The sequence below is a fragment of the Monodelphis domestica genome, chromosome 2 (genome assembly GCF_027887165.1).
Source record: "Monodelphis domestica isolate mMonDom1 chromosome 2, mMonDom1.pri, whole genome shotgun sequence".
Classification (NCBI taxonomy): Eukaryota; Metazoa; Chordata; class Mammalia; order Didelphimorphia; family Didelphidae; genus Monodelphis; species Monodelphis domestica.
Window position 1 is genome coordinate 165,318,084 of NC_077228.1, and position 12,855 is coordinate 165,330,938.

General features: G+C 42.3%; 1 protein-coding gene across 2 annotated transcripts; it reads right to left on the bottom strand.

Annotated features, from left to right (window-relative positions):
• Nucleotides 1-7,433: 7,433 nt before the first annotated feature.
• Nucleotides 7,434-9,526, bottom strand: DUSP23 (dual specificity phosphatase 23). Of its 2 annotated transcripts, none has more exons than XM_056816180.1 (2): nucleotides 8,992-9,526; nucleotides 7,434-8,394 (listed from the first exon to the last, which is right to left on the bottom strand). In XM_056816180.1, the coding sequence occupies exons 1-2, from the start codon at nucleotides 9,256-9,258 to the stop codon at nucleotides 8,257-8,259; spliced, it is 405 nt and encodes a 134-aa protein (XP_056672158.1). In that variant the 5' UTR covers nucleotides 9,259-9,526; the 3' UTR covers nucleotides 7,434-8,256. The 2 variants fall into 2 exon arrangements, with proteins under 2 accessions (XP_056672158.1, XP_001379594.1); XM_001379557.4 differs by having other exon boundaries at nucleotides 7,434-7,936; nucleotides 8,992-9,514.
• Nucleotides 9,527-12,855: the final 3,329 nt, after the last annotated feature.

A 12,855-nucleotide genomic window follows, 5' to 3' on the forward strand; every position in this document is an offset into this window, starting at 1 on the left:
TAGTCTTCAGGGACCATGGCTCACTCTTGATGTCTTTGCCTTTTGACCTGAGCTTGAACTCTTGCAGCTACAACTCCTGGAACTCACCTAAATCAGCATCAACCAGTTGGGACCTGCTCCTTGCCTTGGTATTTCCCAGCAATGTGTACCAACCTTTCCTGGAAGACTATAGCACCCCACCCCACCCCCATCATAAAAAAAAGACAAGAAAAAGACAATTTCTTGTCTAGTTTCTGCTCTAGTTTGCTGTTCAAAGTCTAGGTCATTATCTTGCACCTGAATTCCCAAGAAATAAGGAGAGGAGGGTTATTGCTAGTCCTATTATCTAATTTCTAGTCAATCATTTTGAATTTCTCCCCAATTTCTTCCCTTTTGTGAATTTCTGCTATAAAAGGTCCCTATGGTATAAAGGACATTGAGCGATTTTAATGTTCTGGCATTTGGATGTCCTTGAACACACTATAGGTCCCTAATGAAAAGACCAGATTTATTTCTATATTCTGGCCTGCCTCAGTTTACACTCTCCTACTGCCTCTACGATAAAATACAAAATCCTAAGCCTAGCATTTAAAGCTGTCTACAATCAGGGTCCCATATACCTATCCAGCCTTAGTCCATGTTACTCCTCTTCCCATTCTCTACATTCCAAACTGGCCCATTATCTGTTCCTCCTTTGTGAAACTCCCATCTTTGTGCCTTTGCACAGACAATCTGCCATGTCTAAAATGCAAGCCTTTCCCATCTCTGCCTTAGTATGTGTAATGTCTTTCAAGGCACAGCTAAAGCCCTACTCAACACAAGAGCTTACCTGATTTTCTGAATTGGCAATGGTTCCTCCCTCTTGAAATTACTTTGTATATGCTTTGCATTTATAGAGGTACAGTAGCAGCATGGTTCAGTGGATGAAATACTGGGCTTGAGGCTAGGAAGAACTGGGTTCAAATTCTGCTTCAGTGACATACTAGCTGTTAGACCCTGGGCAAGTCACCTAATCTTTGTTCCTAATTCTCCTCAACTATGAAATTGGGGCAGTAGAAAGTGGGGAAAGGGGAGGGGAGCTGTAAAAATCTATGATTCTACAATTCTGTGTCATATCCTCTGAGAATGGGAGATCCAAGGGAAGGTGTTATTTCACTGTTGTCTTTGCTAATTACTATTGTTTAGCACAGTGTGCTTTGCATACTTAATAAATGTTTGTTGAACTGAACTGAAAGTGGGAAGCTCCCATTGGATACAGTGGAAACTCCATCAACCAGGTTGAATTTGAGGATAGGCTGATTATTACAGGAAGCAACTTTGTTTGTTAGCAGCTGTACTAGTGCACTGGGGCCTATTCCAGCCTTGGACAATTGCCTGGTGGCCCATTTAATAGATGCAAGACACCCTATGTATGAAGCACTAAACAGGATCCTGGAGTAAATATTAATCTGTTCAGGGTACCTGTATCAGGCTTTAAAGCCTTGACCTCAGGTTCAGTTGAGTTAAGATTTAAATCAGAAATTCAAGCAATAAACAAATTTTGGCACTTTTTGCTCTCTGTATCATCTTATAAGCACCTATACAGAGAAGGATTTCTCAGAATGTAGCCAGGGTCATGAAGAGCAACCTTGTATTTCTTTCTTTTTTTTTAAACCATTAGCTTCTGTCTTAGAATCAATATTGTATATTTGTTTCAAGGCAGAAGAGCAGTAAGGAGTAGGAAATGGGGGTTAAGTGACTTGCCCAGGGTCACAGAGCCTGGAAGTATCAGAGGGCACATTTGAACCCAGGACCTCTGGTCAAGAGACCTGGCTCTTAATCTACTGAGCAACCCAGCTGCTCTGATAACCTTGTATTTCTGTGAGGGATAATGACTAGCCTTGTGATTTCCCTAGCACAGGAAACTCCAGAATATGGAAACTTCCTTTGCCAGTGCATGCAGACACTGTCTCTACCAGTATAGCTTTGGAGTGTTGCTCTGGATCACACTGGTTTGGGTCAGAGGCAGGACTTAACTGTGTCTTCCTGGTTCTAAGGCCAGCTTTCTATTTGCTCTACTGTGCTGCTGCTGGGAGTGGGGGCCACTCTTCCCTTTCTTTCTCATTCACTGCATCAATTGCAAATCTTAAAAATCTCAAAGCAGATCTGGGAAGAGGGAGAACATGGGGTACCTTCTCCACCATTCACCACCTCAGAGGTTCTGGGCTTTTTCTATACATAAATGGAAAGCAGGGAAGCTGTTATGGGAAGCTGCCGCCCCAATTGGATACCATTCCCCCTACCTAGTGTAAATGTTGATTTATTCCATAATTACTCCTATAGAGAAGCCTTTGCCACCATATAGGTAGGAATTAAAATGTGTAGGAAAGATTGATCCAACTCTTTTCTTCCCATTTAAAAATGCCTAAAGCTCACAGAAATATCTCTCATTTAAATTGCTGCATCAAATGGTCTGAATTTTAAAAGTCTGTAGTAATAGACTGTGATAACAATGGAATTATAAAGGGACAGAGATCTGTCGGGGATTTTTTCCTCATTCCACTCATCTTAACAACTAGGACATATGGTCGGTATAGTAAATCTAAGTTGGAAATGGGAGCTTGCAGCTAAGTCTCCTGACATTTCTGAAGATTGGGGCCATAGGTGGCTAAATACCATAAGAAAAGAGAAAAGTAGAATATAAAGGGAACCCTGTCAGCTTAAGGAATGTGAATCTATGTCTTATGGTTCACCAGAGAACCACACTCAGGAGACACTTTCCCAAGGTAATGAACATGGCTGATGTGACTGGGATAACTCCAAGCTTTTTGCCCATCTGAATATCCCACCCAGGAGACAAAGCCAGGATATGTGATCTGGCAGGCCTCAAATTATACCGAGTATCAGGGAATCCACCCAGTGGAGAGAAGCTTGAGGAATGTATTGTGTGAGAAAAAAAGCTCCATTTCACTGGCAAGTTTGCTCACGTATTAAAGAATCAGTGCTAGAGAAAAACCTTATAAGCCCAAGGAAGGAGGAAGTTGTTCTGTGTTCACTGGCAAACCCATCTACAAAATTTAAAACAATCAAAATATTATTAAACATTTTATTATTATTATTAAATATTAACCTTCTAAGTGTTAGAAATGCTAGCTCTTATATTAGAAAGGGTCAGAAGATATGAGCCTCAGTTTCTTTATTTTTAAAATAAGGGAACTGGGCTAGAGCAGAAGTTCTTAACCTGGGATTCATGAACTTATTTTTAAAATATTTTCATGACTACATTTCAATATAAATTGTTTCCTTTGTATCCTGGGTGTTGTTCAGTGGAGTGGCGGTTGGAATACTAGATGTGGAGTCAGAAAGATCTGAGTGAAAAGAACATTTCAGAAGCTTACTAGTTGTGTGATACTGGGTAAATCACTTAACCTTAATCTATAAAATGCAGGGAATCTCAGAGTTGTTATGATGATGAAGTATTTATAAAGTACTCTACACGTTAGCTATTATTATTCTGAGGAGTGTTAATTTTCACCAGCCCGTCAAGGGGATCCATGACACAAAAAAGGTTAAGAATCTTTGTACTAGATGATCCCCAAGGCCCCTTCTAGGTTTAAATCCATAATTCTGACTCTACAATGAAGGAAATGATTTGTTGGCTTCTTGTCTGAAATTCAAATGTATGCTTCCACTGCAAGATAACATTCCTCCATGCCAGCTCCTAGAGGGACTGGACTCTCCCAATGTCCAATGCTATACTTCCTGACAGAGAAATTGAGTTTCTCAATATTAAAGTCAGATAAGACAGGAGAAAAGCAGAAAGTATAAAAAAGGAAAAGGGGGTGACTAGTCTTTTCCCTTTTACCAAAGATACTGCATATATAGTATGGAGAGGGAGTAAAAAGGGGTTGGGATCTCCTTTTGGTGTTTTTGCTCTTGCTGTTCTCCATGCCTGGAATACTGTCCCCACCACCTACAAGTCTTGCTTTCACTGGCTTCTTTTAATATTCAATTCAAATTCCACCTAATGCAGTAGGACTTTCTCTCCCATATTCCCTTCCACATATACTCTGCATATATTTTATATGTATCTGATTATCTACATATTATTACACTATTAGCATGTATGCTCCTTGAAGGGTAGGGCCGTGTGTGTGTGTGTGTGTGTGTGTGTGTGTGTGTGTGTGTGTGTGTGTGGCATTTAGCACAGTACTTAGCACCTAGTAAGCACCTTCCAAATTCTTGGCTGACTGAGTATAAGGCAGGGCCAATGAGTACTACCCTACATTTAAGTAGTGCTTTAAGGTCTGAAAAGTGCTTTCCTTACACCACTTCAATGAAATAAGACAGTGTATATATTATGTTCCATTGTACAAATTAGTTAACAAAGTCTCTATGAAGTTGAATGACTTGCTCAGGGTCACCCTGAAATGTAAACTCAAAGTAGAGCAAAGAAGGTAAGGCCTAAAGACTATATGAGAAGAATAATGGTTAAAAGAAATCGGTATGTGGCATTTAGGTGACTCAGGAGATAAAGAGCCAGGCCTGGACTTGGGAGGAACAGGGTTTAAATCTGGCCTCAGACAATTTCTGACTGTGTGACCCTGGGCAAGTCACTTAACCTCAATTGCCTAGCCCTTAGTGTTCTTTGCCTTGGAACAGACACTTAATATTGATCCTAATACAGAGGATAAGAGCTGTTAAAAAAAAGAAAAGGAAAAGAAATAGTAATGTTTAGCTTGGAGACAACTTGGGAGAACATGAAACCTGTCATATATCAGTGGTGTGGTCACATGGAGAGAAAATTTATTTTGCTTGTTCTTAACAGGAGCAATGAAGCTGCAGATATGTAGGGTTATGCTTAAAGTAATGGAAATCTTCCTGAAAATTAGAACATTCAAAAGTGAAAAGGGTTGCTTCAAGATATTAAGTTCATAATCACTGGAGGTTGATAGAAAGGGGCTGGATGACCACTTGTCAGGGATGTTATTGTAGGGACTATAGATATAGGTTAAATTAGATACCCTTTGAGAATCCTTCTGAGATTTTCTATCTTTAAAGTCCCTTTCTTCAGGGCCTAAAAAAGGATGCCAATACTCTGCCAGGGTCAGATACACAGTTTTTATTTGTATTCTATTTTGATTTTGTCCAGTTTGATTTCTAAAAGAAACTGCTTGTTGCTATTTGCCATTTGTCCCAGAGCTTATTAAGATCTAAAAATGTAAATAGCACATGGAACATGTGTGGGGCAAAAATAGGAACCACAGTCATTTCATATTTTCATTCATATTTTGATGAACACTATAGAAAATTTTCAAACAATTGGTAGCCAAATAGTGGAAAGTAAAGAGAAAATACATATAACAAACGATGCAAGGACAAAGTAAAAGTGTATGGTTTCATCCATTCTTTTTAAGAATCACTTGTTATTCTTGGATAAGAACCACTTTCAACTTTATCTGGATCATTGCCTCAATCTTCTAGTTTTATCCAAATGGATTTTTTGTTGTTGTTGTTGTAAAAGTAGTTGGTCAACTCCCTTTGTCCCTTAACAGAAGGGTAATGTCTTCTCATTCTAATAAAGAACCCTAACAGCTGCAAAGGTAATCTTTCTCTAGAATCTCTAACTTTTCTCCTTAGCTGATTACTCTTTTCTCTACCTCTCTTACTCTTGTGAAAGGCATTACTTATCTATCCTAAATTGTCACAGAATGCTAGTGATTGGCTGTGTACTCTAAGAAGGTCTGAAAAGTTATAAAAACTATCAGTGACAGCAGTCTTCCTTTGCATGCTAATACAGACTTTGCTTTCAATTTGGCCTCCTATCTTTGACCTACCATCATTGGATTCCCCATTGGCAGGTCTGCTTCTCCTAAGAGATCTCATTCTTCTGAAGAGAGAGAATTTTCTAATAAACACCAGGGAATACTAACAATTTTATTATAAGAATCTGGTCCCTTTGGGTGCTGTTATAAGGATATAGGATTAGCTCGTTGCTGTAAAGCAGAAGGAAGTCCTACAAGGCAGGAGCAGGAGGTCCTTCAGAGCAGAAAGGTTCCAGAATGTTGGGGAGTGAGAGGCTGTTGCTTTTCCTAACAGGGGAAGCAGGAGGTTGAGGATTTTCTACTCTTCTAGGGTGGACCTAGTGGGATAGTTATACTCTCTCCTGTGGCTTTCCTTTGATCTAACCTGGTCCTGTGAAACCTGTGTATGCTGAGATATTCCTGCAATAGCTGCTGAAGTCATCTGTCAGTGAGATCTTCCTTTTGGCCCTCGTTCCTGTAACCTTCAAGTCTTCCCAAATTCATAACTAACTAAGGGGGGTGGTGTAACTTTAATTAGTTGTAGTTAGCTAGATTTGTTGGTAGTGAAAATTTTTAGATAGTGGGGTTTAGCAATTTGGTTTTGGGTTTAAGAAAAGATCTTTCCAATTCCCTTCCCCTCTTCCTTTACCTTAAAATAAATTGATATTTTGTTATAATTATAGGTTTTACCCATTATTTTAATATACCTATTTCAGTGCTTTGGCAAAAAACCAAACCTCTCCCTGCTGCGAAAGGAGAAAACTGAAGTATAAGTAAATGAAAACAGGTTCTAAAGTCCAGAGCAACTCAAGATCTTCCAAGGGTGAGATATTCTTCTATGAAAAAAAGCCTTGAGAGCTGAAAAACACCAATGTCTAGCTACGAAGTCTCAATAATAAACGGTATGCTTTCAAATAGTTCTATCCTATATTCCCCAAGGACACTGTCCCTTTCTACCAGTAGCCCTTCAAATCCCTGTTTTATAAGGATCTTAGATCTCTGAGTCTTAGAGAATGGAAGGTTTGAATTCTTACAATTCCCATCCTTCCAGGAGGTGGCCTCAGAGATCCTACAATCCACAAGCTATTGTTTTGTCATCAGACTATTCAGAACGTCACATTTCTGGTCTCTCCTTGAAGATCTCAGTTTTAAGATACACAGCTCTAAATCCGAGGAATCCAACCTCATATCTACATGATTTGGGAAATTCAAGATATGGTTAGAGATGGGAAGGGAAACTCTAATCAATTCTGGAGCAAAGTACCGGAACTCTTGGTGCCATCTGCTGAAGGAGAGAAACCTGGTTCTGCACCCTTTTGGTGTACAACCACAGTGGGACTTTCCCCTGATTTGAGTGTGAATTGATACCCTTCAATCTATGGCTTGAGGATGTTATGGGCAAATGTGTGAGGTGGAGGTGCCAGTTGAGTCCATGGAGTTGCTCTTAAGGGGATAGGTAGCACCAAGTGATTGAAAGACATCAGATTCCATGGTACACAAACATCTAAGCTTGCTTTGCCCCGAATGATACATTCTGCAGGTAGGTCTGTGCTCAGGTCTATTGGAGCGAAGTGGACTATTAGAAATGCACGAATGAGGATACTGAAGACTGGGCTGATGTGCTGCAGCTATATTATCAACCATCTTCCCAAGAATTACAATCAGACATTCTTGAAGGCAAAAGAAGTTTCACTGATCATTTTATTGAAGGCAACAATGCATTGTATATACACAATATATTGTGATGGGACTCACAGACTGGCCACCCCCAACTTCAGGCCCAGTCTCACTGCTTAAGAGGAAAGGGAATATCTCTTCTGACTCAGATAGGGTATGGTTGCTGCTAACTACCCGCCCCCCCCCCCCCCCCCCCACACACACACACAACTGCTTGCTCCTTCACAGAATGAGCTCGATTCGGCTTTGGTTCCAACTTCCTGGGTCCATGCACCATACCAGTTGGGGGAAGAAAGGTACCACATCTTCCCCTACTTGGTTTGTTGGAAGAACTGGAAAACTGCTTTCTCTTGCTCATAGGTCTCGATGGAACCTGGTCGCAGTCGCCGAATCTCAGCCACAGCTTCTCCCCCTGCCAGGCCTTTCGCCTTTACCAGATAGCAAGCCAGCATGGTGCCTGTTCGGCCAAAGCCCAGGGCACAATGTACCCCCACTGCCTGTGGGGATGGGGCTCAGTGGGGACAGGGTCTCAAAGGCCTTGTCCCCATTCAGTCCCAGGATTTTAGGCTCTAGCTATTCATAACACCATAGGATCTGAGATTTAGAGCTAGAAGGAACTCAGAAATGGAGTCTACCTTTTCATCATATAACAGAACCAGTGACTTGCCCAAGGTTACAGAAAGTAGTAGTGTCACATTTGATTCCAGGTCCTGCCTCCCCAACCTCCCAGAAAGCACTCTTCCCTTCTCCAAATATGTCTAAGAATTGGGCAAAGACATTTTTTTTAAATGGGGCCTCCAGTTAGTCACTATTAACATCAGGAGAAGGGGGTATCCTGATCCAGGGGCCTTGGATAGAGAAAAGCAGCAGGTTCCAAGCCCAATTTCCCTGGCTGAGTAGGGTGGATACTCCAGCTTAAGCCCGAGGAGTGGTTATCTGAAGTAGGAAGCAGCATCTATGGGTTAGGATATAGCAGTTATCCATTATACACATATACCTAAGCCCTCTCTTGTCTCAGGAGGAATAAGGGACTGGTGCCTACAACTGACTCTAGTCTCAGGGTCTCTGCCAACCAGAGGGTATTCTTTAAAAGACAAGAGTCTTGTTCTCCAGGTACCTTCATTTCTTCTCCTTATGCTTGCTATACTACCACCTGGTCCCTGATGTGCCCCCAGGAATCACTGATCCTTGCCCTACTACCTTACAGAACGACTTCTAATGCCAATCCTATTGATGCCAGTAACTTATTTTCCTATCAATATTCCTTCAATCTGTGAATGGTTATTCTTTTCCACCAATGACTTTCTTTGGTCCCTTAATAACTATTCACCGCCCTCTCCTCCCTTTAACTCTACTGGCTTTCTTAAAGACTATGCTCAAATCCCACCTTTTGCAGGAGCCCCCCTTCCCATTCTTCCTTCTACTCTGTGTGTATATATATATATATATATATGTATATATACTCTCCGGTGTGGATTCCTTGATTCCCGCTGACCACTCCTCTCTCTCTCCCAGCTGTCCCTGACCATCTAGTCCCCGTTCCCAGGCTGACCTCTCCCCGTGCGTTGGCGTCGTCCACGATGCGTATGAAGTTGTTGATCTGCTCTGGAGTCGGTGGGCAGAAGTCGGGGATGCGGAGCCGGTGTACAGTGAGGTTGGGACAGGTGTCGCTGTGGGGAGGCCCGCGCTCCGTCAGTGACACCAGGTGCCGCACTCCTTGGGCCCACAGGAACTGATAGTGGGCAGGGAGCCGGGGCAATGCCAGTCCCGCCAGGCGGCCCGGGAGCACCCAGGAGAAATTGGGGGGCTGGGAACCCATGGCCTTGAGGAAGCAGAAGACCCCGGGGTCATTGGGGTGGGGATAAAGTCAACAGCCTCCCGGCGTAGCCCAGACCCGCCTCCCTGGCCCCGCCCTGCTTGGTGCACTCCACCCTCCTCGTGGACACCAGCGTTTCTTGGTGGTCGCCCACAGCTTCCGGGGCAGTGCCGTAGTCGAGCAGGCCCCGCCCCTCGCTTCAGGGATCGGGCAGAGCCAGATGATGGACTCCTTGCTACAAGGAGTCGATATCGCTTTGGACAGGCGGAGGCAAGTATATTGGCTGAATCGTCAAGAATGGGCGGGATAATTAGAACCGCTCACTTGGTGATTGGTGAAGCCTCTCTAGTCTAAGTAGGGAGGCAGACGAAACAAAGGAGTTTACTCAGAAAGGGTAAAAGTGTCCGGGATGCTGTGCTCTGCTGCCCACTATCCGTGGCTGTGCGGTAGTTCACTACTTGTCGCTTAACTCGGCTTATTTCCCTTCTAGATCTTGTCTATGTTATTCTATTCGTTTTCTTTTAATTAGATTTTTCTTAAGCCCCTGCTGTGTGCCAAGCCTTGAGCAAGGCACCGAGGGGAATGCAGTAATTGGCTGTGCTAAGACAGGCATCCAGTGTGTACGCGGCTGTGGTCAGAGCACATCTGCAACGAGTGTGTCTTGGGCGCCTTTTTTTTTTTTTAGGGAGGCTATTGATTAGCCTCTGTGGTGAAGGGCTGTGACATCATACCCAATGGGAAATTTGTTTGAGCAAGGACAGCCTTGGGGTTAGAGTGGGAGCTCGAAGTATCTCAATTACATTTGACCCTTGGGAGGGTAGAAATTGGAGCTTCAAAGAAACAAATTTAAACTTGATTTAAGTGGAAAATTGAACTGTCACGGAAAGTGGTGTTCCCCCTGGCCTGAGGTCTTCAAGCAATGGCAGAGTAACCACTTGTGGGGCATGATGTGAAGAGAATTCCAGATCATCTTGGGCTCAACATCCCCCGAAGGTTTTTCCACCTCAGATGCTGTGATCGTGTGACTCAGACCTTGTCCTCCTGGAGCTAGCAAGGGAATATGACTCATACCCGAGAAATTTCGGTAGAATATTTAATGTGACAAATGTATAAGATGAATAAAAAGGGGCAGAGAAGTATTCGTTAATCAATTCACCTACTAATTGTCCTCTCCTCTTTGCTCCCTGTCCCTTGCCTAATATGCTCAAACCTTCTCCCCCCCTTCCAAGTTTCCTATTATTGTAAAGGGCTCCACCAGCCTCTCAGGCACCCAGACTCACAATCTAGGTGCCATCCTTTCCTCCTCACTCTTTCTCACCCCCATTTTCAATCTATTGCTAAAACCTGAATATTCTACTTTCTTTCTCACCTTTGACACCATCACCACGCTGGTACTGGCCCTTGTCACATCATCCTTGTCAAGATTAAAATTTTGGGAAACTGAGGCAGGTAATTGGTTTCTCTCTGCAAGGAGTATTATATTTTTATGAGGTTTATTAAAGGTTGAAGATTAAAGAAATTACAGAAGAAGAAAGTCCATGTCTAGGCCCAGGGGCCTAGACAACCTCACCTACATTATCAAAAGAGCCTGTCTGCTTGCAAATGGAAAAAGGAAAGAAAAAAGAGCCACAAAAGCCTTTGCAATCAGGTTAAATACCACATCTCAGCCCAGGTGAGGTTTTCAGGGAGATTACAAAGCATTCTGGGGAAGTGGAGCAAGGAATTCTGGGGATTGAAGTCCTGGATTCAAGTATATTTTTTTACATCCTTGAACTATTACTATAGCCTGTCCATTTCTCTGCCTGTACAAGTCTCTCCGGACTCTAGTCTATCCTCTATCTAGTTGTCAAATTGATCTTCCTGAATTGCTGATCCTCTCCCATTAGCCACTCTAAACCTGACCTGGAAGTGGCATCCAAATCATCATCAGGATCAATTATAAAATCCTCTGTTTGACTGTAAAAACTCTTTATGACCTGGCTCCTTTATATCTGTACAGTCTTCTGACACTTTATTTCCTTTCATATTCTCAGCAATCTGGTGATACTGGTCTCCTTGATGTTCTTTAAACAAGACACTGACATTCCATCTACCAACTCTCCATATATTTTCACTGACTGTTCCCTATCCTAGGAATTTCCTCCCTCCTCATTTCTGCTTCCTGGTTTTTTTGGCTTCTTTTAAGTCTTAACTAAAAATCTCTTCATTTGCAAGAAGTCTTTCCCAGTCTTCCTTGATGCAAACACCTATCCTTTGAGAGTACCTCTAATTTACCCTAATTTTAATTCATCTTCTTTGAAGATGAACGACGTCTTGCCGCTGCGCATGAACGCGGACACCAGGCCACAATCGCACCTCCCGTAACAACTGGTGTCCCATGCCCCATGTGCCACAAACTGTGTGCCTCAGTCTTTGGACTTCAAAGCCACATGAGGGTACATCAATAGATGATAATGCACAAAGACAATAGTCATTCTCGGTCACCGAGAGACTACCACTACATGTCTTATTTGAGTGCAGTGTTCTGTATGTTGTTTTCTATATTAGACTGTAAATTTCTTGAAGGCTGGGATTCTGTTTTTGACCCCCCCCCCCCTTAATATTTTTGTATCTCCAGAGCTTAGCAAAATATCTGACACACTGCAGTTCAACTATTTTAGTAGTGTGGTTATGTGACCTTCTTCAGGGTTTTCTTGGCAAAGACACTAGAATGGTTTTCTTTCCATTTCCTTCTCTAGTTTATTCTATGGATGAGGAAACTGAGCCAAATAAGGTGAAGTGACCTGCCCAGGATCATACAGCTAGTAAGTGTCTGAGGACAGATTTGAATTCAGGAAGATGAGTCTTCTTGACTTCAGTCTGGTATCTCTATCCATATTGCCACCTAGCTACCTTGTCTGATTTATAGTAGTTTCTTAATAAATGTTTGTTGACCTGACTAACAATGCTGTTTTTCCCAGTGACTCCCCACCTTTACCTTCTCAGTTCCCACGCTATAGTGAATTCCTATAATGAATTATATTTACCTTCTGAGCTTCCAGGCAATAAATGCAATCTCCATTTGTTAGTTTTTCTTTGCTTTATTTAAAATTTAATTTTATTGTCATGCAAAACACTTCCATATTGCTCATTGTTGCAAGAACAAATTCATACATAACCAAAACCCGCAAACAAAACCATAAATACACTAATGGGAAAGACAACTCCAATAGTTCTTTCTCTGGAGGTGGATAACATTCTCCATCAGATCAATGCATTGCTGAAGTAGCCAAGTTTTCACAGACAAACATTGTACAATATTGGTGTTATTGTGTACAATGTTCTTCCAGTTCTGTTTATGAAATCCCCATTTTTTTCTAAACCCTTCCCTTCTGTCTTAGAACCAATTGGTTCTAAGGCAGAAGAGCAGGAAGGGCTAGGCAATGGGGGTTAAGTGACTTCCCCAGGGTCACATAGCTAGGAAGCGTCTGAGGCCAAATTTGAATCTAGGGCCTCCTATCTCTAGGCCTGGCTCTCAATTCACTGAGCCACCTAGCTGCCCCCCATGAAATCCTCATTTGTAATAAAGAAGTATAATTAATTAAAATAAACAAAAAATTG